Source organism: Trichosurus vulpecula, chromosome 2, assembly GCF_011100635.1.
Source record: "Trichosurus vulpecula isolate mTriVul1 chromosome 2, mTriVul1.pri, whole genome shotgun sequence".
Classification (NCBI taxonomy): Eukaryota; Metazoa; Chordata; class Mammalia; order Diprotodontia; family Phalangeridae; genus Trichosurus; species Trichosurus vulpecula.
In genome coordinates this window covers 389,088,578-389,115,694 of record NC_050574.1, presented here as the reverse complement: position 1 = coordinate 389,115,694, position 27,117 = coordinate 389,088,578, and the positions used below count along the sequence as shown (strand labels likewise).

At 39.1% G+C, this 27,117-nt stretch overlaps 2 protein-coding genes across 2 annotated transcripts in view; both read right to left on the bottom strand.

Moving 5' to 3' along the window:
* Nucleotides 1-27,117, bottom strand: part of VWA3B (von Willebrand factor A domain containing 3B) — a 223,177-nt gene that overhangs the window by 175,102 nt on the left and 20,958 nt on the right. Inside the window, exons 6-7 of the mRNA XM_036744160.1 lie at nt 10,769-10,938; nt 8,468-8,583 (exon numbers count right to left, since the gene is read on the bottom strand). Of these exons, the coding sequence (XP_036600055.1) occupies nt 8,468-8,583; nt 10,769-10,938 (286 nt within the window). The remainder of the gene's footprint in view (nt 1-8,467; nt 8,584-10,768; nt 10,939-27,117) is intronic.
* On the bottom strand, nt 64-1,050 carry LOC118840225 (calponin-3-like). Its single transcript, XM_036747720.1, has one exon. It carries the CDS (start codon nt 1,048-1,050, stop codon nt 64-66), a length of 987 nt encoding a protein of 328 aa, XP_036603615.1.

The window sequence follows — 27,117 nt, the reverse complement described above, 5'->3', positions numbered from 1 at the left end:
TAAGACTAGCTTGGTTTTCACTGAATAAAACAATGGACTAATACTCAGCTTTTTCATGTCAATCTAATCATCAGTTCCCCAGTTGCAATATTGGTTATCTCTTGGATAGTCATCTTGATACTGGCCATGATCTTCATCTGGAAGTTCTGCCTGATAATCACTATCTCTGATTTCAGACCCATTTGTTTCTGTTCCTTGGCTTCCATTAGGTATTACACATTCCATTGGCACAGAGAAATATTTAGGATTATATACTTGTTGCCCAAGACCATAGGCACTCATTCCTTTCTGGGAAGCAACTCTATTGGTACCCATCTGAGGTAAAATGGTGGAGCAGTCCATTGGTCCTAACGTTAGCTTCTGATCATAGATACCTCTTCCACTACCTTGTGCTAACATTTCAGCCAGACTGGCTCCTTTGTCAGTATCCATCCGAGGACCAACTGTTGTCCTGTCAAAAAGCTTGTCCATTTGCATTTGAGGATCATAATGATAGTCCCTAGTTCCATTGGCAGTCATTCCTACCTGGCTGGCATATCTGCTGGTTCCCATCTGCATGTCAGTTACACTTTGCTCAGCTGTTAGCTCTCCATCAAAACAACTTGCTAGTTTTTCTGTACGTTGGATGTGACTGTCAATTGTCTTATGGAATCCTTTTCTTTTAGCCAGACCTGCTAAAGCTACCAGTGTAGACCGAACTCGGGTCATGTTTTTATTCTCAAAAAGATCATTTGCTTCAAAGATGTCATGTGGCTTCATACCATAAACTTGAATGGCTTTAATAAAGTTACTAACGTTCTCCAACTGAGGCCAATTTAATAAAGATATATTGACTACCTTCACTGAGCCTGGCTGTAGTTTGTTTATAAGATCGCAGAGGATTATGCCATTTTTTAAGCTCCGCTGAAAGTCTGTCCCAATACTCAAGCCTGTAACTTCTTCTATCCAGTTGCGAAGATCTTTCTCTGCCTGATGGTTATATTTGCAGTTAATCTTGTTCTTGGCCGCCGCTAAGAGTCCTTGCTTAACACCCTGGTTGAATTGGGTCATGGCGGTTCCTGGCTCGAGTCTGCTCCCGCGCGTCGACGTCCAAGCTCGGTCCTGCCTCCCTGCCTGCGTGCCCAATGGCAGCTGCTTCGGGTGCTCCGCGAGGCTTCCGGAGAGATAGAGACAAGGGCTCTCAGGATGCCCGCTCCCGCCCAAGATCACACGGGGCTGCGGTGGGGGTCATGATCAGTCCATTGCGCTGGCCTCCGTTTTTCTTGATATTCGGCATTCCACAGGGCTGAGAGTCTTTTAAGGACAAAGAAGTCAGCTTTACATCCGCCCTAAAGAGTTTTTTCAAACTAAAGTCTTCTCTTCCTATCTATATGGCCCAGAACCTTGGGGGCAAATTCAAGAACTCCTAATTAATAGCTTTAAAAAATTCAAAGCTCTTTTCTAAATAAAGTATTGACACTCTCCAGTAGCGGTCCAGATAACCCTTCTGTGATAGCAAGAAATTATGTAGTGCAACAAATAGTATGGTAAGTCGGTAGGTTGTGCAGGTGTGGGGAACCTGTGGCCTCCAGGTCCTGCAGACTCGAGGCCACAGTTTCCCCCACCCCTGGAGCCCTTCCACTTACTCAATATGTGATTCTAGATAACTTGTTTCACACCTTGGTTTTCAGTGAATAAAACAAGGGATGAATACTGAGCTTTTTTAATGCAAATCTAATAATCCGTGCCCTGATCACTACATTAGTAATCTCATAGCCATCTAGGTATTCCATGACATTCATCTGGAAATTCTACCTGATAATCACTGTCATTGACTTCAGACCCTTTCGCATCCCTTCTGTGTCTTCTCTTCTCCAAGCTAAACACCTTCAGTTTCTCCAATTCAACATCCTCAATTTTTCGACTCTCTGGAACCCTTTGGACTCCTCCAACCCTCCCTCCACCCCCAGCCAGGTACCTTCTCTCCTGCCCCCATTCCCCCCTTTTAGGCTTCCTTTGGTGTGTTCCTTCTCCCATTAGATTGTAAGCTTCTTGAGGGCAGAAACTGTCTTTCTTTTCTGTGTTTGTCATCCCAATGCTTAGCCCAGTGCCTGGCCTATGTTGTTGTTGTTGTTGTTTGGTCCTTTCAGTTGTGTCTGACTCTTCATGGCCCCACTTGGGGCTTTCTTGGCAAAGGTATTGGAGTGGTTTGCCATTTCCTTCTCCAGCTCATTTTACAGACGAGAAAACTAAGGCAAATAGGGTTAAGTGACTTGCCCACGGTCACACAGCTAGGAAGTATCTGAGGCCAGATTTGAACTCAGAAAGATGAGTCTTCCTGACTTCAGGTCTGGTGCTCTATTCACTGCACCACCTAGCTGCCTTGCCTGGTACATAGTTGGTGCTTAATAAATGTTTCCGAATGACTGATATGACACGGATTCAAGGCCCTTCACCATTCTGGTTGCCTTCCTCTGGACTCTGTCCTTCTTAAACTAGGGCATTCAGAAAGCCCAACATAAGGCTCCAAATGAAGTCTGACAAAGGCGTGCAGTGACGCTGTCACCTCCCCATTCCTGCCCCTCAGAATGGTGCCTAAGACTGAGTTAGCTGCTTCAGCTGCTTTACACTGCTGACTCAGACTGAACTTTCGGTCCGCTTAAATCTCTAAATCTTTCTCAGAAATTGCTTGTTTTTAAACAGAAGTTTTTCCCTTTCTTATTAAAGTGAATGAACATACATATTTTTTCAAAGAAACCAATAATTGAAGTTTACGGTTTTGTGTATACACTGGGTTTTAGTTCTAGTTTGTATTTTTTAGTGTTTCTGAATTTTACTGATGGTTATAGTTCGGAAAAAAAAATAACTAAATAACTGAATAAATCCTTTCTTGAGGTTTTCTTTTTAAGGATGACAGTGAGCATTTTGGGGGTAAAATAATAATTCATGTTTATAATATATAATAACATATAACAGTGATATTGCATTATTAAGATATTAACATAGTATTATCAGTATATTATTATATCATTAATATAATACTGTATAATTATGTATCATAGGTATATAATAACACTAACATTTTCATAATGTTTTACAATTTGCAGAACACCTTACACATGTTGCATTTCAGTCTAATAACAGCCCTGTAAGGTATGACAGATAATATTATCCCCACTTTACAGATGAAGAAACTGAGACTTTAGAAAGGCTAAGGAAAAAGCCTAGCAGTGATGCTACTACTAGGCCTGTATCTCAAAAAAATCAAAGAAAGAGAAAAAGGACCTACATATACAAAAACATTTATGGAAATTCCTTTACTAGTAGCAAAGACCTGGTAACTAAGGGAATAAATGAACAAATTATGGCATACGAATGTAATGGGATATTGAGCTGTGAGAAATGATGGAAGCAATGGTTTCAGAGAAACCTGGGAAGACTGAATTAATGTAGTGAGAAGAAAATAGAACCAGAAGAACAATGTACATAGCAATAAGAACATTGTTCAAGCAACTTTGGAAGGCTTAAGAATTCTGCTCTGTATAACAACCAAACACAGCTCCAAAGGAATGATGAAGCAGGTTATCATTCACTTCCTGACACGGACGATGGATCCAAGACAAAGAATGATGCATACATTTCTGCACCTGGGCAATGGGGGTCTTTGTTCTGCCAGTTTATGAATATTTGTTATCTCATTTTTCTTCTCTTTCAAGAAAAAAGGTAAAGATAGGAAGGAGGAAAAATGAATGCTTATTAGCTGAGAAAAAAAGTTGGGGGTTTTCGGTTTTTGTTTTTTGTTTTTTAAGGACTTTGTCCATAGTCATAAAGCTTTTGAGTGTCAGCAAAATTTGTTTAATGTGGGTTTTTTTTCCTTGTTCGTACCACATATGGTTATGGTCATAAAATATAATTTATATGACTATAGGGGTTTTTTTGTTGCCAATCCTTCCAGGAAATTTAGAGCTAAATTCAGTGCCCACCTGGAATAATTAGATCATCTCATATACCTGTTAATAGCCATTCTGTCTGTTCCGCTTAGATGAGAGGGTCTTAACATTTTTAGGGTCTCATTGGCATCTGTGAAGCCTTCTCAGAATACTATTTTTAAATACATAAAATACAATCAATAAGATTACAAATCAATTATATTGAAATAGTTATCAAAATTTAAAAAAAACCAAGTTCACAGAACCACAAGGTAAGAGCTCTATTTCCCCCTTCTTTTTTATTTTTTTATCCCTAATGGCCCTAAATTTTGCTTTTAGTTTTAAGCTACATCAGATCCTTCTGGAAGTTAGTTAGAAGTACAAAATCCTAAGTAATTAATCCTCTTTTAATCTAACCTTATCTTATCTCTTAATCTTCTATCTTTGCATATATTTTGTACATATAACTGCATATCTTTGCAGTTTCCAAGGGTAGACCATAGGCAACCACTGTTTTTCCATATTCAGGAGCTCTAGCAAGGGTCACTTTTGGTTGTCAGACTTTGCCCACGTGTATAAATGGCTTAGTCTGACTCTCCCTACACAAGCTATCCCATGGTCTATTCCTAGCTGTAAAAAATTTTCCCCAGTTTGTCTGCTAATCCAGAAAGATGACCCTTCTTCCATGAAGCTTTCTTATATTTGCCCCTCACCCCAAGGGATCATATCCTCCTTCAAATTCTCAAGCTATTTTGGTCTCTGGTATGCATTTACTAATTTTCTTTTTTTCTTTCTTTTTTTTTTGGGGGGGGGGGAGGGAGGGAGGCAGAGCAATTGGGGTTAAGTGACTTGCCCAAGATCACACAGCTAATAAAGGTGACAAGTGTCTGAAGCTGGATTTGAACTCAGGTCCTCCTGACTCCAGGCCCTGTGCTCTACTCACTGTGACACCTAGCTGTCCCTACTTACTAATTTTCAAACTTGCATTGTAGTGATTTGCTGGCATATATCATCTCCTTACTCGACTATAATCTCCCTGAGAACAGGTGCTGTGTTGTTATTCATCTTTGTATGTCCATCTCCTACTTTAGAAGCACTAAGAATGTTTTTTGATTGAACTGTTGGTTAAATTAGCATCTCCTCATTTCCCTAACACCTATCCCCCTCCCCCCCCATTGGTGTTACCCTCCCTTCCCAGTAGATAACACTTTTAACCTCTCCTAGCCAAAGCCTGACTTGGCTTGTTTTCGGAGCTCTTGGTCTCTGTTATCTCTGCCTTGTGGCTACAGGAATCTGAATCCACCAAAGAGAACACAATGTTCTTATATCTGCCACTGACCTCTCTCAATCCGCTACCATCCTCCAGATTAATGTTTCATCCCCACTGCAGGACCAACACAAGTGTTTCTTAAAGGGCTCCAGTCCCCAATCACTTTTGCTTCCTGTGTGCTACTTAAAAAAAAAAAAAAAACCTCTGGCTTGAGGGATCTTCTTGAGTGCCACAAGGTTCAAGCTTCTCTTCAGACTCTTGCTTGGGAACTCTCACTACATATATATTTTTTAAAAAAACACAACATTGGCACCTCCCTCTGTCTGATATCAGAGGCAGGAAAACAATCATTTGAGTGAGCCCTAGCCACCCCCCATGCCCCCATCTATAAACTGCATTACTCTCTCAAGATCTTCCACCACCATCCAAACCCACAGCATCCCTACTTCCTCCAGCTATGGCTTGAAATTCTTCACACCCTTAAGCCTTACAATCAATACCCCTCCACTGACTAAGATGCATGTATATGGAGCTCGTGCCCTCCAGGGACTGCCACCCAGGTGTAGTGGTCTCCCTCTCTCTGGTTTCTGAGATCTGGATATAGTATTTGTCCTGAATCTCTTTCACTTATAGCCAGGGGTGGAGAACTTGCAGATCCAAGGCCACATATGGCCCTCTAGATTCTCAATTGCGGCCCCTTCACTGAATCCAAACTTCACAGAACAAATCCCCTTAAGAATTCCCTTAACGAAATCCCCTTAATAAAAGGATTTGTTCTATGATGTTTGGATTCAGTCAAAGAGCCACATTTGAGGACCTAGAGGGGCCACATGTGGCCTCGAGTCCACAGGTTCCTCACCCTTGTCCTATACCCTCATTCCTTATTCAACTTTGGTTAAATTTCTAACCTTAACCTTCTCCACCCAATAATAAAGGCCTTGTTTTTAACAACACCAGGCTGACTCCTTTAAGGAAATCTTCCAATTCCAAAAAAACTTCTACCCCTTCAGAAATACCATTAAAACATGACTAATATGGAAATATGTTTTGCATGACTTCACATGTATAATGATTAACATATTGTTTGCCTTCTCAATGTGTGGAAAATAGACCAGAAGGAAAGAGAAAATTTGGAATTATAAAAAATTTAATGAGTGAGAGAGAAAGGAAAAAAGGAAGAAAGGAAGGAAGGGAATGTAAAAACAACTTTTTAAAGAACCATTTAAAAAGAACCTGTTTGAAATGAATTTGTATGGTGATTTATTCACAGTTAAACATATCCTTAGATAGCCCACTGAATTGTGTAGTGGCTAGGAATCCATTGTGCAACTTAAAAAAATATGAGACCTTTACTACAATTTATTCTGGGGAGAGGGAAGTGACTAAAATTTCTACCTTTACCAAGTACTCAAAGAGATCTAACAGTTTTCCCTCTTTCTGAACGCTCTATTTTATTCAGTGTCTGCCATGCTATTTATAACTTGTTTAACCATGGCCAAGTCACTCCTACTCTCTGGGTCTCAGTTCTTTATTCAGGAAAATGAGAGGGTTGGACAAAATCAAAGATTCTTATCCTTTTTTGTGTCAAGGACCCTTTTGGCAGTCTGGTGAAGTCTATGTATCCTTTCTCAGGATATTCTTTTTAAATGTATAAAATTAACTACACAGGATAAGAAAGAAAATCAGTTATATTAAAATATACTTATCAAAATATAAAAAAAAAGTTTAGAGACCTCAGATTAAGAACCTGTTAATTAGATGACCTTTGAGGTCCTTTCCCGTCCATAGTCCAGTGATATCCTATGATCTTCATCTTTGGTGTTATGTAATTTTTATAAGCAAAATGATTCCTACCCTAACCTGATGGTTTGATGAATGACTTTATAGTATTGTTTCATTTCTCTACATGTCACTACATTTTGTTTCATTTATTTTGCTTCCATGTGCAACACACCTGTTCCCTGCCTTACAACCTCCTTGAAACAAGAAGGTAGGCCACTATCAACCATAATGTTTCACTTGCTACAACAATTCTTCAGGGTGGAATGCCAACTTCCACCTTCACGCTCATACTCCACATGAAAGAAAGATGCCTGTGACAAAGGTCATAGTGGCAGGATGAGTAATAGAAGTCTCTGACCACCACCAATCATATCCTATCAGGGATGTGATATATCAATGCTGCAGAAAAAGCTACATGTCATTATCATGATTATTACTGTTATTGTTAATAGATCATATGAATATGAGCTATTAATAGCTCAAGAACAAATCCTGCGACTTATTCCACTAAACTACAGTACTCCTGGAACTATAGCTGGTTACTTGCCCTGAACAACAGGCTAGTGTCTATTCATAAAGTTGACAAATGCATGATGACTGTATAGTATTAGTCAGTGCTGACTCTTTGAGCCACACAAGTTTACAGGAGTTATAGTCCCTGGCTAGGAAGATGTGTCTGGTCTCTTATCAAATGTAAATGAACATCACTACAGGCAGCAGGGTAATGCTTTGTGTTTTGGACTTGGGCCATTGGGTTTGAACCCTGGACCTCAGCGTTCTTTGGAACTATGACTTTGGAAAAGTCACAATCTCTCTGAGCATCAGCTTTCTCGCCTGTTTAAGCAGCGATGATATTTATAGTGCTTGGCACCCATGGTTGTAAGAAAGGAAGGAAGGAAATAAGTATTTATTACTACATTGCCAGTGTTATCTCATTTGATCCTCAAGACAACCCTGGAGGTAGGTGCTGTGGTTATCTCCATTTTACAGTTGAATAAATTCAAGGCAAAGAGAAGTTAAGTGACTTGCCCAGGTTCACACAGCTTGTAAGTGTCTGAGGTCAGATTTGAACTCTGCTTTTCCTGACTCCAGGCCCAGTATCCTCTCTCCTGAATGATCTAGCTCCCCTTCGTAAACATTTTATGTGTCTTGTGTCCTGTGATTTCATCAGCATAGAGAACTTCTAGTGTAGAAATTCCCCCTATGGACGCAGATCAGCAACTCACCTGTAATTCCTAGTGTTGGTATCACTTCCTAGGGCACTGAGAGGTTGTCCCTGCATATGGTCATACAGCTAGTATGTATCAGAATGACCATTCAGAATGACCACTATGCCATGCTGTATTTCTTTTGTATATCTTAACTCTATGGGAGTTATTTTTTGTAATTAATTAAATTAATTATTAATTATTTTAATTAAATTAAAATAAAAAAATAAAGTAATTAAATATGAGTAATTTTTATCTAAAGCTCTTAGTGACATAAAATAGTTTTGGGTTCTAAGTACCTGGAGGCACTCTTCCTTTCAGTTTCCTTAAATTTGAAGAAAAAGAAATGTTTCCATCCCCTGAGAGAGACTCATGAATTCCCATAGGCTCGACTCTTGCAGCAAATGCATGAAATCTAGAAAAACAGAAGTGTGCTTAAAATTAAACCAAATTAAAACTAGCATGTTCTTTTCATAGGAATATAAAGGTGTTTAAAGGAGTTTATTTGCTATTTGCTGCATAGGGTCTTTGTGGAACTGGCATCTGGTTGGAAGGGAACCAAGTCTTGGATATACATAGAGTTTGGGGTACTCTTTCCCCATTAAAGGATAGTGATCAGGAGCTAAGCTTTAACTTCAGAATTATTTCTCCTAGCTAACAATATTTAGGGAGGCAGGGGTGGGGATGGGAGTGGAACAGGGTAGATAAGATATAATTCTGGTATTGTAGTATTAATGTGATGGAAGATCTTCAATAGGCCTCAGGTGGGCCTAGGTGGGAAAGCTTGATTATATCTGTTTAGGTACTAAGCTGATTTTGGGCATGAAGCCTTCAGGACCCTAAGAGTTGTTGCTAAGGCCAGAGTCAATGGTATATGCACTGAATTCTAGTCAATCATGAATTTAGAGAGCTGAGTACTAGCCAGTCAGATGCTGGCTAGGACTGTATAAAAAGAGAGCCCAGAACTGAGAGCAGCATAACTGATAGCAGCAGAATTCAGGAGCAGACATCAAGAAGACATTGAGGCAGCAGACATTGAGGGAGAGCCAGCATTGAGAGAGACTGCAGAGCACAGAGTGCAGAACAAGAGGGTTGCAGAGATCAAAGAGCAGAATCTGCAGAGAGCTACAGGAATTGGAATTCAGCCCAAGGAGAAGGAGCAGGAACTTGGAGTCAACAGAGTTGCAAAGAGAGCACTGAGTGAAGAGTTAGGATTCATGAGTGATTGTTTACAGGAAGGCTCTAGCAGGGGGGAAGATTACAGGATGACATGGTTCCTTGCTATAATATTGTGTTATAATTTCCTTGTTACTACATTGAGGTGGGCTTACTGGTTTTGGAATATAATTGCTACTATATCAAATTGGAGTAGCTGGTCTTGGGATTTGATCCTCTGGAGTCTAAATAAATGTTATACTTCCTCTGCCTTCTACCTAGAGAGCTTTTCATACTTTGTGATTCTGAACTATTCAGGCATGTTCATGGTCAACCTTGAGGTCATGAATCTTGCCTTACTGATATAGGTATTCTTTCTTGGAGGAGAACAGAATGGTCAGCCTAACACACCAATCTCCTGCTTCCCCTCCTGGAGAGAATCACATTCTCTCCTAGAGAAGAGGAGACTAGAGATATCTATTCATGTTTTCCTATGACCAAATCTAAACAGACCCATGTGAACATTTATAATCTACATGGGCACCTCCCACCACCCCCACACACATATTGGTTTTTTTTGGCAGGGCAATTGGGGTTAAGTGACTTGCCCAAAGTCACACAGCTAGTATATGTGTCAAGTGTCTGAGGCCGAATTTGAACTCAGGTCCTCCTGACTCCAGGGCCGGTGCTCTACTCACTGTACCACCTAGCTGCCCCCACATATTGGTTTTAATCTAGAGTACTCATTCAGGTAGCTGGAGCACTGAAACAAAAACCAAATACCAAAAAAACCAAACAAACAAAAACAAAAAAAAATTTAAAAACCAAACAGACATCTTTCCCCTAACTTTCTTCAGTTAGGTATAATTGGAACCCCTTTTCTGAGTACAACCTTTATTTTGTTAAAGATTGCATCTGCTTGTGATCTTCTCACTTTATTTCTCATTTTAAAAAAATCCGGCAATTGACCCTCTCCTTTGCATTTCTTTGTGTCCTTTTTTCCATATGAAGGCAAGGGATAGCTCAGGAAAACATGAAGGACCTTTCCTTGCACGTGGCTTGGACTCAGAGTTTTTTGTCTCTAACTGGAAATTTAGCCATTTGTGTATTTCATAAGTTCACTTCCAAAGGCAGAATTACTATGAAGCTGGGTATTTAAGCCTGCCCTATCAGACCACAGGCCTAACCTAGTGACCTATAGGGTTACACAGATATTTGTTGTTCATTTTTTCTTTGTATACCCACCATATTGCACAGTGTTTAGCACACAGTAGGTGAGTCATGCTTTTTTTTTTATCCAACTAGATTCTTGACTATAAAATCAGTTCTCTGTCTACTATGTCAAGCTGCTACTCAGGAAATATGTAAGAAATCCTAGACATACTCTCACCACTCAGAAATACACAGGTCATTTCTCTTTTGCTCAGATGGATTTTCCCCCCTACCTGCCCCTGGTTGAAGTGCTCAGTTCCTTCAAGAAATTAATGGTGTCTTCTCCTCGGGCATTGAAGGACACTGTATGAATTGGATGTGAGCTCTCAGTTGCTGAATGAAGGAGAAGCTGCTTGGATTTCTCAAGAACATCACCCACAACAAAATAGTAAATGGCTGCAACCTATAAAACAAGGACACCACCATTTATTTTACCTTCATGACACCCTATGGGCACTTAATGGATTAATGGCCCTTGAGCATTCCTTCCACTAAAAGATTGAAAAAATGGATGATATGGTAAGACTCAGAACTTCTCTGGTTCAGCATCTTTGGGTCTATTGTGCTGTAACTTGAAAAGAAAAATCATATGGGTAAGATATTTATTACCAGGACCTAGTGTCAAAGAAGAGCTGATGTGAAATAGATATAAATTCAAGGAATACATGGGCAGAAAAGGGTTGAGAGATTTGGTCTATAGCCTCCAGTCAAGCCCATTAATATGTTTTATATTTTAGTGATGGAATGTTCCCAAATGAAGAAAAAGCATTGATGATAAGGAAGATTCTTCCTCTTTACCATTGCAATGTTGCAGTGAAAACACACTCATCAGCATTATCATCCAGAATTTACAATAGAGTTCCTTTTATAATCATTTATAGATTATTCCCTTCCAAGAAGTCTGTCTACAAGGATAGATTTTATCTCCATCTCACTAACAAGGAAACAGAGACAGAGAAGTAAAAAGCCTGGCTCAAGGTTACCCAGTGAGTAAGGACACCGGGTTCTCTGACTCCCAGCCCCGTTTCTACTCAGGAAGCCTCTCTCCTGCTTGAGGAATCACAGTTCCAACAGGTGCTCTATTTAGATGGATGTTCTTGCCTAGGTGAAATAGCACAGCTAATGGGGTTGGGGGGAGGGGAAGACTTAAAAAGAGTGCTCAGGCATGTTACATTTTCCCCCGCTGATATCAAGAAGTCCATGCTGAAACCAAACTGCAAATGTGTGGGAATTCCCCAGAAATTCTTACCTTTTGTCATACTGAGACATAGAGCAATAAACATAACCAAAAAACAAGACAGAAAACCTAACTCAAACAAAAATTAAAAAGCCAGAGAGACAGGAATAAGCTCAATCTTCTAAACCTCTGGGGAAAAAAATATACATAACCACCATTATGTCTACTCATCTGATAAAGTGGAGAAAATCAACAGATACTTTGAGTTTTTAAAAAACACATGGATCTCACTATTCCTTTAAGATTAATGGTCCCAACAAACCACACACCTATCTTTCTACTTCCTTGTTAAAAGCTGAGTACAAGGAGTTTACATAAAGGGTGTCCCAAAAGTCTTAAAGTTGTTTTAAGATTTAATAGCTTAAAACAGCACTAAGACAAAAGGTCACCTTGCATAAATAAGTAATGCATGGTCATATTACTTGGAAGATGCATTTTTAAAACCTTAGGCTTAAGTTCATCTAATAGTCTTTTCAAGACAATTTGATTTATGAGGCTGATCTATTCAGAACAAGGATGTAGGTCACAAGACTCAACTAAAAAAGGGGCAAGAAAAAAGGAAAAAGACCTTACCCCACAACAGCACCCCTATCTCTTTCTACAAGAAATTCTATAGAGCTCCAAGTCAAGAGAAAACTGGAGGAAGGGAAAAATATACACAGAAGACATTTCAATATGACCAAAAGGGATACATAACAGGAATGTAAAGATGGTTTAAAATTTAGAAAATAATTAGCACAGTTAATCATAAAAACAATAGATATAACAGAAACTATATGATTATTTTGATTATTTTAATACATGCATTAAGGCAATCAGTAAATTAGAAGATTCCCCACCCCCATTTGAATAGGCTTCAGGTCAGGCCCCAGGTGGGGCCAATGAAGGGAGGTCTGATTACAACTTGGCTCCCACGTAGGCCCAAAACCCCTAGCTACTGGGTGCCGAGCAGATGTGGGCATTAAGCACCCCCCCACTCCCGGGTCCTGGGGGCAGTTGCTAAGACCAGAGCCAATGGTAGGCGCCATTGGTGGCTCAGATGACCTTCTAATTGGTTGGATGACGTCTAACGACTGTGTAACAAGAGAGAACACAGTTTGGAGATAGAGATGTTGTGGAGGCAGGAGAAGGAGAAGTGGCAGAAGCAACAACAGCAAAAGCTGAAGCAGAAGAAGCTGAAACAGCAGGCGCTACTGACTGGAGAGTGCTGAGCAAGGGCTTGAGGCCAGTGGATAATCTTCTTACTGGAGGGTCCTAGCATTGTGGGGAAGCACGAATAAGATCTGGCTTACTGTCATAATGTTCTTCTGTAACCTCCTGGTTACTATTGTGAGGTGGACTTATTGGGCTTGGAAGCTTTTGGCCAGGATATCGAATTGGGTTCACTGGTCCATGGGTCTGCTACTTTGGAGCTTGAATAAATTCTTTAATTCCTCTGCCTTCTACTTAGAGAATTCCTTATATCCTGAGATTCTGAACCATTCAGGCATATTTATGATTTTCTTTGAAATCATGAATTCTGACTTCATGTAATAATATGCAAAAACAGACTTTGATAAAATATAACACTCATTTACTAAACATTCTAAAAAAAGTCAAATCAATGAAGGTTGCCTTTCTTTAATATGATCAAAAGCACATATTTAGAAGGAACTTACAGGTTCCAAGATGTCAGAGTAAGCAGTAAATTACTGTAACTCTCCCATATTCACCTCCAAACAACCATAAAATAGTTCCCCCAAGTAAATCCTGGAATAGCAGAACCAGCAAAAACAATCTTTTAGCCCAAGAATCTTAGAAGATCAACAGGAAAGGTGTGTCTCACTCAGGTAAAATGAGAATGCAGTCTAGGACAGGAAACATCCCAGCAAGCCAGCAGCAAGCCCCACCTCAGCAAACCAGTAGGAGATCCTGAGCCCCAGTGTGGTGGAGCAGGCAAATGCTAACACCTGGACCCCCATATGCGTTAGCATAGACAGAGGAACTGAAGATGGCAGCTTTCCAGCAGGGACTTGCTTAAGCTTTCCCCCAAATCCCTCCAAACATCTGTAAAAAAAAATGGCTCTGAACAAATTCTAGAGCTGCAGAACCCACAAAATAGCAGAAGGAAGCAGGTCTCCAGCCCAGGACAGCCTGGAAGATCACTGGGAAGGGTTTACCACACAGTGTTGGAGCAGAGTGCAGTCCAGTGTGGGCTGCGCCAGGACCAACCAGACCAGGAATCCACAGGCGGAGTAGGCCTTAGGGCCATGAATCACTGAGCTGTAGCAGTTACCAGACTTCTCAGCCCACAAATGCCAAAAACAATGAAGCAAGTTAGTGGGAAAACTGCTGGATCCCAGTGTGAGAGGTCTGGCCCCAGCTCCAGGGGCAGCAGAGGTGACACAGTGTTAGCAGCAGGAAGCTCCCATGGCTGCTTCCAGAGCTCCAGAAGCAGTTGCTTCCAGCCCCAGGCACACCCAGTGGAAGGAATCAAGTAGCGCATCAGAGTGGGAGTACAGGGAGCACTTTGCTGGTGCAGAGGCAGGGTTCTCTTGCTTTGCCTTGCTTGGATCTGGGTCACGGTCCTGGTTGGCAGTTCTTGGGGGAGGAGTAGTGCTGGCGAGGCAGAGCTTGCAGTGATGGTGGAGTAGAAGTAGCTCTGAAAACAGCAGAACAGCCCCTAAAGCTTGGGACAAAGTAGTCTCTACTCTACAAGCAGTCATACCTTGACAGAAAGTTCAAGGGTCATGTAGTTGGCTGGGAACATGAACAGGCAGCAAAAAAGGACTCAGACTCAAACTCAGGCTATAGAATCTTTTTTTTGGTGACAAAGAAGATCAAAACATACAGCCAGAAGAAGTCAACAGAGTCAAAATCCTCCAAGAAAAATATGAATTGGTCTCAGGCCATGGAAGAACTCAAAAAGGATTTGGAAAGGCAAGTAAGAGAAGTAGAGGAAAACCTGGAAAGAGAAATGAGAGTGATGCAAGAAAATCATGAAAAACAAGTCGATGACTTGCCAAAGGAGACCCCAAAAAAGACCCCAGAAAATAATACCTTAAAAAATAGACTAACCCAAAAAGCCAATGTGGAGAAGAATGTCTTGAAGGGCAGAATTAGCCAAATGGAAAAGGAGGTCCAAAAGACCACTGAAGAAAATACTACCTTAAAAATTAGATTGGAGAAAGTGTAAGCTAGTGGCTTTATGAGAAATCAAGATATCATAAAACAGAACCAAAGGAATGAAAAAATGGAAGACAATGTCAAATATCTCATTGGAAAAACCACTGACCTGGAGAATAGATCCAAGAGATAATTTTAAAATTAAGGGACTACCTGAAAGCCATGATCAAAAAAAGAGCCTAGATTTCATCTCTCAAGAAATTATCAAGGAAAACTGCCCCAATATTCTAGAGATAGAGGGTAAAACAGAAATTGAAAGAATCCACTGACCACCTCTTGAAAAAGATCCTGAAAAGAAAACTCCAAGGAATATTATAGCCAAATTCCAGAGTTCCCAGATCAAGGAGAAAATACTGCAAGCAGCCAGAAAAAAACAATTTGAATATTGTGGAAACACAATCAAGATAACACAAGATCTCGTGGCTTCTACATTAAGGGATAGAAGGGCTTGGAATACGATATTCCGGAGGTCAATGGAGCTAGGATTAAAACCAAGAACCACCTACCCAGTAAAACTGAGTATCATGCTCCAAGGCAAAATATGGATTTTCAAAAAAATAGAGGACTTTCAAGCTTTTTCAGTGAAAAGACCAGAGCTGAATAGAAATTTGACTTTCAAACACAAGAATCAAGAGAAGCATGAAAAGGTAATCAAGAAGGAGAAATCATAAGGGACTTACTAAAGTTGAACTGTTTTGTTTACGTTCCTATATGGAAAGATGATGTGTATAATTCATGAGACCTCAGTATTAGGGTAGCTGAAGGGAATATGCATACATACATACATACATACACACACACCTACACACACACACACACACACACACACACATACATATATAGACAGAGAGCACAGAGTGAGTTGAATATGAAGGGATGATATCTAAAAAAATAAAATCAAATTAAGGAATGAGTGGGGAACATATCAAGAGAGGGAGAAAGCGAGAGATAGAATGGGGCAAATTATCTCACATAAAAGTGGCAAGAAAAAGCAGTTCTGTTGGGAGCAAAAAGGGGGCAGGTGAGGGGGAATGAGCAAATCTTGCTCTCATTGGATTTGACCTGAGGAGGGAATAACATACACACTCAATTGGGTATCTTATCCCACAGGAAAGAAGGAGGAAGGAGATAAAAAAAGGTGGTACAATAGAAGAGAGGGCAGATAGGGGGAGGAGGGAATCAAAAGCATACACTTTTGAAAAGGGATAGAGTCAAGAGAGAAAATTGGATAAAGGGGGATAGGATAGGAAGGAGCAAAACAGAGTTAGTCTTTCACAACATGAGTATTGTGGAAGGGTTTTGTATAATGTTACACATGTGGCCTATGTGGAATTGCTTGCCTTCTTAGGGAGGGTGGGTGGGGAAGGAAGAGGGGAGAGAATTTGGAACTCAAAGTTTTAAAAGCAGATGTTCAAAAAAAAAGTTTTTGTATGCAACTAGGAAGTAAGATATACAAGCAATGGGGCATAGAAATCTACCTTGCCCTACAAGAAGTAAGGGAAAAGGGGATGGGGGGGAGTGGGGTGACACAAGAGAGGGTTAACTGGGGAATGGGGCAATCAGAATATATGCCATTTTGCAGTGGGGGGGAGGGTAGAAATGGGGAGAAAATTTTTAATTCAAACTCTTGTGAAAATTAATGCTGAAGACTAAAAATATTAAATAAATAAGTAATGATTTAAAAATAACAACAACACTGAAAAGAGGAACAATTTTGAAAGACTTAAGGACTGTAGTTCAAGCAATAAGCAATGACCAATGACCAACTATGATTGAAGGAGATCAAAGATAATGCATACTACCCACTTCTTGACAGAGAGATAATGAACTCTAGAAGCAGAATGACGCATGTAATTTTGGGCATGGCCAATATGGGAATGTTTTTCTTGAGTATGTATAATTGTTACAAAGGTTTTATTTTGTTTTCTTTTTTTCCAATGGGGGTGGGGGGTAGAAGGGAGAAAAAATTAAATGCTTGTTGGTTGAAAAATGAAATAAAATATATGTACACATTTTAAAAAAAGGAGACATTACAGGTTAATGATGAAATAAGAGATAGAGAGCATTACAAAATGTAAAAAAGATAATTTTGATTACATTAAATTAAAAAGCTTTTGCACAAACTAAACCAATGCAAACAAGATTAAAAGGAAAGCAGAAAGCTAGGAAATGATTTTACAGCAAATATCTCTGATAAAGGCCTAATTTCTCAAATATTAGGGAACTGAGTCAAATTTATAAGAATGCAAGCCATTACCCAATTGATAAATGGTCAAAGGATATGAACATGCACTTTTCAGATGAAGAAATCAAAGCTATCTATCGGCATATGAACAAGTGCTCTAAATCACTTTTGATTAGAGAAATGCACCTCACACCTATCAAATTGGCTAATGTGACAAAAAAAAAAGGGAAATGATAGATGTTGGAGAGAATATGGGAAAATTGGAACATTAATGCATTGTTGGTGGTGTTGTGAACTGATCCAACCTTTCTGGAGAACAATTTGAAACTATGCCCAAAGGGCAATCAAACAGTGCATACCCTTTGATTCAGCAATACCACTACTAGGTCTGTATCCCAAAGAGATCATAAAAAAGGGGAAAAGGACCTACATGTCCGGAAATACTTACAGTAGCCCTTTTCATGGTGGCAAAATATTGGGAATTGAGGGGATGCCCATCAATTGGCTGAACAAGCTGTGGTATATGAATGTCCACCTCTCTATCCACTCTGTCATGCAGGTGTCATAATGATTTGCTTAGAAATGCCCAGAAAAACTAAATGAGATAATTAATGTGGCATAGTACAAAATAAAACTACAAAATCATCAGCATTTCTATGTGGTATTATAAAAAAAAGAAATAAATTCTATTACAGAAATTCTATTCAAAATAACTATAAAATGCAAAAAAAACTATCCTGGGAATTAATCTAACAATGCACATTTGATATACATAGTTACAACAACAGAATGCTTTTTTACATAAAAGGATAATTTAATAATTAGAGATATTTAATGTTCATGATTGATTTATGACATTAAAAATCATAATTTTACCTAAATTAAGTTCTAGATACACCAGTCAAATCACCAAAGGGATACTTGACAGAAAACTTGACAAAACTAAACAAAATAGTGACAGAATTCATCTGAAAGAACAAAAGTCTAAAGCTCTCAAGGAAAATAATTTTTTTAAGTAAGAATGAAAGTAGTCTAGCAGGACACCAAATTTCAAACTACACTACAAAGCTATTGTGATCAAAATTATTTGGTACCAATTATAAAATACAAAAAAAAAATGATCATTGGAACAAATTAGATAAGCAGAACTCAGAAATAAACTAACACAATAGCACTGCATTCAATAACCTAAGTACACCAACTACTGGGGTAAGGATTCCCTATTGGACAAAAACTTAAAGGAAACCTGGAAGACTATGGGGTGGAAATCAGAAATTAGGTTGAGAACATCATCTTATACCATATTCCACAAACTCCAAATGGATATACAGTCTAAATACAAAAAGCCATTTTATCACAAAAAATATAAAAGAGGAGAAGATTTTATCTTTATTAACTATGGACAGGAGAATCAAAGCAAGAGATAGAGATAACAATAGAAGATTAAATGAACAATGTCAATGACCTAAAATTGAAAAAAATATTTCCTCAATGAAAATAAATGAAGTGAAAATGACAACAATGTATGTATGCATTAGGTGCCAAGGACCGACTGGAAAGGCAGATTCGAGGTTCCAAAAAGAGCCCGGCACAGAAAAACTTTTGTTCTGTTTCATGTTTCTGACTTTTCGTGACGCCATTTGGGGTTTTCTTGGCAAAGATACTGGAGTGGTTTGCCATTTTTTTGACCAGCTCATTTTACAGGTGAGGAACTGAGACAGTGCAGTGACTTGCCCAGGGTCACACAGCTAGTGTCTGAAGCCAGATTTTAACTCAGGAAGAAGAGTCTCCTGACTTCAGGCCAGGTGCTCTATGCACTATGGTGTCAACTAACTACCCCAGAGAAAAACTACACCATACCTAACGGGATCACCTTGAGGACTTACTTTGTCACATGTGCTTTCTAAACTTGAGCTCACTTTCTTCTGGATGCTCTGTGTACTCATAAGAGAGTGTATCATGGAATTGGGGTGATGTTTTGTAACAGCTAACATTACTATACCACTTTAGTAGATATTCTTTGCTAAATGCTAATAATATGGCTGACTATTTGATATTAATTGAAGGTACATCATTAGAATGTACTTCTTTTCCCATTGCTTCAAGGTTAACCCTAGGGTCCTGAGAGAAATATAGTAGACACGTTCTGGGAATTTCACTCATCAGTGGGAGTAGGAGCTGGGGGCTATTAGCTACATGCCTTTGTTTTGATAAGAATTCTTCCCCTGTCCATAGCATGTTTATTGGTGTTCTTTTTTCATACCCATTACAACCCCCTAAACCCTCTGCCATAGGACACTCTCCCTCATGACAAATATATATAGTCCTATAAATCAAATTGACATATTGATAATGTCTGAAAAAGTGAATCTCATTTTTTTACCGATAGTCCATTCTCTCTCTTCCAAGAAGTGGGAGGCAAGTTTCATCATCAGGCTTTTAAAGTTGCTCTTGACTCTCTTTGATTAAAATTCTTAAGTTTTTCATGAAGTAATCATGAAATTTGTTCTCATTTTATTTTGCATCAGTTCATAAAGTCTTCCCATGTTTCTCTGACTCTGTTGTATTCATCATTTCTTATGCTGCAATAACATTCCATTACAAAAATATACTGTAATTTGTTCAGCCATTGGACAATTTATGACTACCTATTTTGTTTCTAGTTCTTTTCTACTGCAGAAAGTCTCATTACCAATATTTTTGTATGTATGGATTCTTTCTTTCTGTCTTTAATCTCTGTGGGATATATGCCAAATAGTAATATCACTGGGTTATAGAGCAAATACAGAAACAGTAAATACATTGATGTAGGGTTTGTAGAAGTGTAGAATGAGCCAGTCATTCTGGATATCAATTGGAATTACGCAAGAAAAAAATCACTAACCTGTCCCTTTAATCCAGCAATTCTACTACTTGGCATATATCTCAAGGAAGTCAAAGATAGAAATAATGGTCTGATACATACTAAAATATTCACACCAGTAATCTTTGTGAGAGCAAAGAACTGGAAACAGAGTGTGGGCAAAACTGATCAGGAAATGGCTGAAAAACTAAGATATGTGAATTGATGGAATATTGTTTCTCACTAAAAATAATGAATATGAGAAACACTGGAAGATTTACATGAACTGATGCAAATCAAAATACATAGAACCAAGAGAACAAAATACACAATGTCTACAACAACATAAATGGAAAGATCACTAAAAGAAAATAAAATTCTGAGTAACAGTAAAACCAATCAAAGTCCCAGAGAAAAGATATAACACTCCCTTCATGGCAAAGAGATGGGAGACAATAAAGAATGTTGTATACGTTGTCAGATGTAGTCACTATTTTTCCTTTATTGTTTTGTTTTGTCACAAAGGAGGATTCAAACAGAGGGGGAAGAATGGAAATGAAGACCAAAGTAATAAAATTTTAAAAAGAAATTATGGAGCAAGGCTAGAGTTAGATTGGAATGTGTGAGGGATATGACATAGCAAAACGTATGGAAAACATTTATCAAGTTCCACCTACTGTGTTAAGTTCTGAGAACAGTAATAAAAAAGCAAGACAGTCCCTATTGTCACGTTCAACTTAGGGACAACAATACATAGAGGATGGTTCAGCATCAGGTCAGATGGCAATTCCCAAAGATCCAGAGGGCACATCAGTAGGGCACATGGTAAGGCCTGATGGCTCTTCAGGAGCAATGGCAAAGAAGATGATAAGGCCTAGTGTTCTGCCATCTTGCCAGAAAGATTGTACGTAATGATTCTCTGCTCATTCAAGTGTGTGAAGAGTCACGTACCCCACCAATGACTGTTGGGAAGGGAATAACAACGACAAGCTTTTTTATAACTCTTACTGTATTATAAGCACTTTACAAATATGATGTCATTTGGTAGTGAATGAAGACTCTGGGTTAGCTCTGGTGACAGTGGAGATTGGGGGAAATCAGTATCTAGCCTCTGGGAACTAGGCAGTAGAGACTGGGTTCCCTGATACCTACATTTATGGGCTAGACTTGGGCTAGACTAGTGGCAGAGTTTACCTCAAGAAGAACTGGGTTCAGATCACACTTCTGACGTTTGCTAGCTTTGTGACTTTAGTCAAATCACTTAACCTAAGTCTCAGTGTCCTTGTCTTTAAAATGGGGGGGGAGGGGCAGGGGGATGATAATTGATGATAATTCCTGTCTCAGAGGGTAATTGTGAAATTCCAATAAAAAAATATATTAGTGTTGCAACCTTCAAAGCACTCTATAAATGTCAGGTATTATTATCTGATGACTTTCACTATAAACCTTTATTCAGGAGAAAAGTAAAGATCATGTAGGTTGCCTAAACTCAGTAACAATCCCCACCCCACCCTGTCCCCAATTAAAATGAACTGTTTTAAATTGGTCAATAGCCCAATATCATGTAAAGAACGAGAAACCTGGGAAAAAAGCAACCTTTCTTGTAATGTTTCCCAGGTTTCAGATATTTCTCTTAATCACTGCATAGGCAGAAAAATACTAATGAATAAACATTAGTCTGGACATAATTCACTGGGCAACTAATAGGAAGGACAAGTTTTATATTGTTCGGAGGATGAGAGTACTCCATTATGTCTCATTTTTTTGACCACTGTAAGAAATCACATACACTAAAGAGGCTCCTGTTTCTACTCGAGACACTAATATTTGGAGATGGCCTTGAAATGCTGCATCATTAGAAAAATGGCACGGGGAGGGATTTCGTCTGCTCGATTTTCTAAAATTACACCCGGTCAGAGGCCAGACACCTGACATGGCTCCCTGGCCATCTGCGTGGCATTTTCTCTGTAGCTGACGAGGCTTCTAATCCCATTATTATCAGTCCGGAGGCTGTATAAATTATTGGCACGTATGTAGATGGGTTTTCATGCCAGGAAATTTTTGTGTGCAAATTTATATCACACAAGATTAGCAAGGCCAGCTTCTTTGCTCTGGAAAGAGCTGTAAAAGTTTGGAGTTCTTTTTGTAGACATTCCTTTGCCCTGAGAGCCCTCGAAACTAAAAATTACCGTAGCCAGCATCACAGCAGGCTCCTCTCCTCTCCTTAGGTTTCTCTAAGGTTATTCACTATTCATGAAATTCTTTTTGGTGCTTCACCACCACATGCAGACACGACAGGAGCCTGGGTTATAGATTTCCTATGAAATATTTTTTCACCCTGAGTGAGATTCCTTGCCCCTGCTCCCCAGAATGCTTCCTGTCTACATTTCCCACCATTGTGCAAACAGTGTCAGCCAAATTGGCCTCTGCAAAACATTGAGAAAGTCAATCTTCTGCCAAGCTGTTCATATCCTATATTCCAAAATGAAGTATAAATGATTGTGGGATGATCTATCTGTGGCACTGCCTAACTTCATTAACACTGATGACAGAGCCGATGGTATCCTTTGCCCTTTAGAATCCCTTTAAAAAATATATTCATTTTGAACTTAAATACAAAAAGAGCCAATTTTTAAAAATTTCCATGTACACAACACAACACAAAAAGGGGATTCAATATGAAACCATGAATCTCCATTTCAGTTTGCTTTTTTTAAAAAAAAAAACTATGTAGCAAATAATACACATCATTTTCAAAGCTACCCTGATATTCTGTGCTTTATTGTGAGTTTTCTTTTGTCCTCTGCTGTGTGCTTTTTTTCCCTTTCCCTCTCCACCCCACCATTAGATACAGATATGTGGGTATGTGAGTATACACACATACATACACATATGTATATATACACACACATATACATATATGTGTGTATGTGTATATGTGTGTGTATATGTATATATATGTAAAACTATACCATACATACTTCCATTTATTGGTTCTTTCTCTGGAGGTGGATAGCATCTTCCTTCATAGATCCTTTGTAGGTTGATCTGAGTATTTATAATATTCAAAATAACTTAGTCATTCACAGTTGTTCTTTGAATGACATTGCTGTTACTGTATACAGTGTTCTCTTGGTTCTGCTTGTTGTACTCGTCATTATTTCATGCAAATCTTTCCATGTTTTTCTAAAATCAGCCTGCTCATCATTTCTTACAGCACAGTACTATTCCATCACAATCATATACCACAACTTGTTTAGCCATTCCTCAGTTGATGGGCAACCCCTCAATTTCCAGTTCTTTGCCACTACAGATGGCTGCTATAAATAATTTAGAACATATAGGTTCTTTTCCTTTTTCTCTGATCACCTTGGGAAACAGACCTGATAGTGGTACTGCTGGGTCAAAGGGTCTTTGCATCCCTTTGGTACTAATATACACTAGTTTTACTGTGATGATGATGATGATGATGATGATAAAAAAACTTCTCCCACAGATGTCACACAGATAAAGTTATGTGGAAAAAAGGAGTTTTGTACTAGGATATACTAGGAATTTGTGTTATACTCCTATGCTATATCTGAATTCATATAACTAAACTTGAACATTTTATCTGAACACTTCACTGTGGCTTGGAGATGACACTGAATTCTCCGCACTGTTCTTTACTCTTGAATCCCTGGATCTCTTGACATATTACTACTTGCATATCAATGTGGTCAGAACAATATCCTGACTGCACCCCCACGCCCACCTCCACCTCCACCTCTCACCCCAACTCATCCTCATGCAAATTAAGCTAGCTTTCCACTATCCTGGAGAAAAATGTCTCCAGAATAGTTTTAATGCAGTCTAAGGGAAAAAATACACAACCCAGGCACCCACAAGCTGACTGTAATTAAATGTAATGGTGACTTGGCTTGGGGCACTAAAGACTATTGAAATCACTTCCTGGTCACCTGAATACAAAACAGCCACAAGGCGCTTGGGATGTTTTTTGATATTTGGCTGGTGGGCCACAATGAGTAACTCAGAGGCAGGCAGGAGAGCCTCTCTCAACTAAATCAGCCCCTCAGTGCTTAAACTTGTTGAATATCCTCTTAGCCACGGCTAAGTAAATCTGTTTCCACCTGTCAGATGACTTGAGAGTGTATCATTTTGCTTCTATGGAACAGTCAGGGTATTGGCCTGAGTCAGGTTCAGTTCAGAACATTTGACAAGTGCCAAGCATGCTTTATTCCCCACCATGTGATCGACAACTCCAGTCCTATTCACGTGCCATCGAGCCAAGCTAGGGGAAGTCATACAACTGAGATGCCTGAAGTATTACAAATATCTGTTGTATGAGCTCAAGTAGGACCTTACTGCAGCAACTGATCTTTCTGTCCCTCTCCCTCTAGAAGTTGTTCCAAACCACTTCTCCCTCCTTCAGATTTCCAAACCTCTCTCTCCTCCTAGTCTTTCAATTGAGGACCTCACCTCATACTCTACTGAGAAAATAGAGGCCATTTTTCTATGAGCTCCCTCTGCTTCTCTTCACCTCCCAATCCTTTCCTACACTCTCCTGCTTTACTCCAATCTCTGATAAGGAGGTTGCCCTTCTCTCTGAGGCCAACCCTTCTTCAACTACCCCAGATCCTATTCCCTTTCATCTCCTCCACAAAATTTCCCTTTTAATCTCTCCCTTTCCTTCTCTAATCATCAATCTTTCCCTTTCTATGGGTTCTTTTCCCATTGTTTTCATATGTAACCAAGTCTCCCTAATCCTTAAAAAATCTTCACTAGATTCTACCATCTTATCACGCTAGGCAGCTAGATGGTCCAGTAGATAGAGGGTTGGGCCTGAAGTCAGGAAGACCTGAGTTCAAATCCTCCCTTACACATTTACTAGCTGTATGACCATGGACAAGTCACTTAACCTCCATCTGCCTCAGTTTCCTCATCTGTAAAATAGAGATAATAATAATAATAGCACCTGCCTCCCAGGTTTGTTGTGAAATAATTGTAAAGTGGCACAGGGCCTGGCACATAATAAAGACTATATAAATGTTAGCTAGCATTATTAACTATCATCCTATATTTCTCTTGCTCTTCTCAGCCAAAGTTCTACAGAGAGCTATCTATGTTTGTCTTCTCTACATCCTCACTTTTGCTTATTTTTCGGTCCCATGAAATCTGACTTCCGACCTTATCATTCAACTAAAATTGCTCTCTCCAAAATTCCTGAGGATCTTTTAATTGCCTAGACTGCTTGTCACATCCTTCTTGACCTCTGTAGCATCTATCACTACTGACCACCCTCTCCTCTTGGATACTGTCTCTTCTCTGGGTTTTTGTCATAATATTCTCCTGATTGTTTTCCTAACTGATCACTCCTTGGTGCCCCCTAAATGAAGTTGTACCTCCAGAGGTCTGTCCTGGACCCTCTTCTCTTCTCCCTATATATCCTTTCACTTGAAAATGTCATCAGCAACCCTGGGTTTAATTATTATATTTATGCAGATGACTCCTAGAGCTATACAGCCAGCCCTGGTCTTCCTCCTGGGTTCTAGTCCTATACCACCAACTGACTATAGGACAAAATGATAAGAAAAGCTGATCATATTCCCTTTATAGCCATGACTAGGGATAATAAAACAAAGGATGCAGGTAAGCATAAAAGACAAAAATAATTATTAATTATATGAAATTTAAAAGCTTCTGAATGAATAAAATTGAGGTAACTAAAATAAGAGAAGCATTCATCTGGGGAAAAAAATTGCATCAAACTTTTTGGTATTAATTTAGTATTTAATTTTTCCCCAGTTACATGTAAAAACAATTTTTAGGATTTGTTTTTAAAACTTTGAGTTCCAAATTCTCTCCCTTCCTCCCTCCCCACCCCAACCCTCCCATTGAGAAGGCAAGCAACTCCATATAGGATATATATGTGTAGTCATGCAAAACATATCCATAATAGTCATGTTGTGAAAGAAAACATAGACAAAAAACAACCTCAAGAAAAATAAAGAAAGTGAAAAAAAAGTTGCTTCAATCTGTATTCAAATACCATCAGTTCTTTCTCTGGGGATGGATAGCATTTTTCACCCTAAGTCCTTCAGAGTTGTCATGGATCATGGTATTGCTGAGAATAGCTAAGTCATACACAGTTGATCATCTTAGTTTGTACCCAGTACATTTCACTTTGCATCAACCCGTGTAACTCTTTTTTCTGAGAGCATCTTGCTCATTATTTCTTATACTACAATAATATTCCATCATAATTACATACCACAACTTATTCAGCTGTTCCCCAATTGATGGGCATCCCCTCAATTTCTAATTCTTTACCCCAGAAGAGAGCTGCTATAAATATTTTTGTACATATAGGTCCTTTTCCTTTTTGTTTTTTATCTCTTTTGGGATACAGATCTAATGCTATGTCAAAGGGTATGCATGGCTTTATAGCCCTTTGGGCATAGTTCCAAATTGCTTTATAGAATGGTTTAATCAATTCACAACTCTGACAATAGTACATTAATACCTCGCTTTTCCCATATTCCCTCCAACATTTGTCATTCACCTTTTCTGTCCTATTATCTAATCTAATAGGTATGAGGTAGTACTTCAGAATTGTTTTAACTTGCATTTCTCCAATCAACAGTGAGTTAGAATATTTTTTCATATGGCTATAGATAGCTTTAATTACTTCATCTGAAAATTAATTCTATCTTTTGATCATCTATCAATTGGGGGATGGCTCTTATTTTCATAAATTTGGCACAGTTCTCTACATGTTAGAGAAATGAGGCCTTAATCAGAAAAACTTGCTTCAAATTTTTTTTCCCACAGTTACTATTGCCAACTGTATTTCTCTCCACCCTATTCCCCCTACCCCCATTTTTTGTATTCTCTCTCTCTCCTTTTACACTGCCCCTCCTCAAAAGTGTTTTGCTTCTGATTACCCCCTCCCCCAATCTGCCTCCTCTATCACCCCCCCTTCTCTTATCCCCTTCCCCTCCCATTTTCCTGTAGAATAAGATAGATTTTTATAACCCATTGCCTATGTATCTTATTTCCCAGTTACAGGTAAAAACAATTTTTGACATTCATTTTTAAAACTTTGAGTTCCAAATTCCCTCCCTTCCTCCCTTCCCACCTATCCTCATTGAGA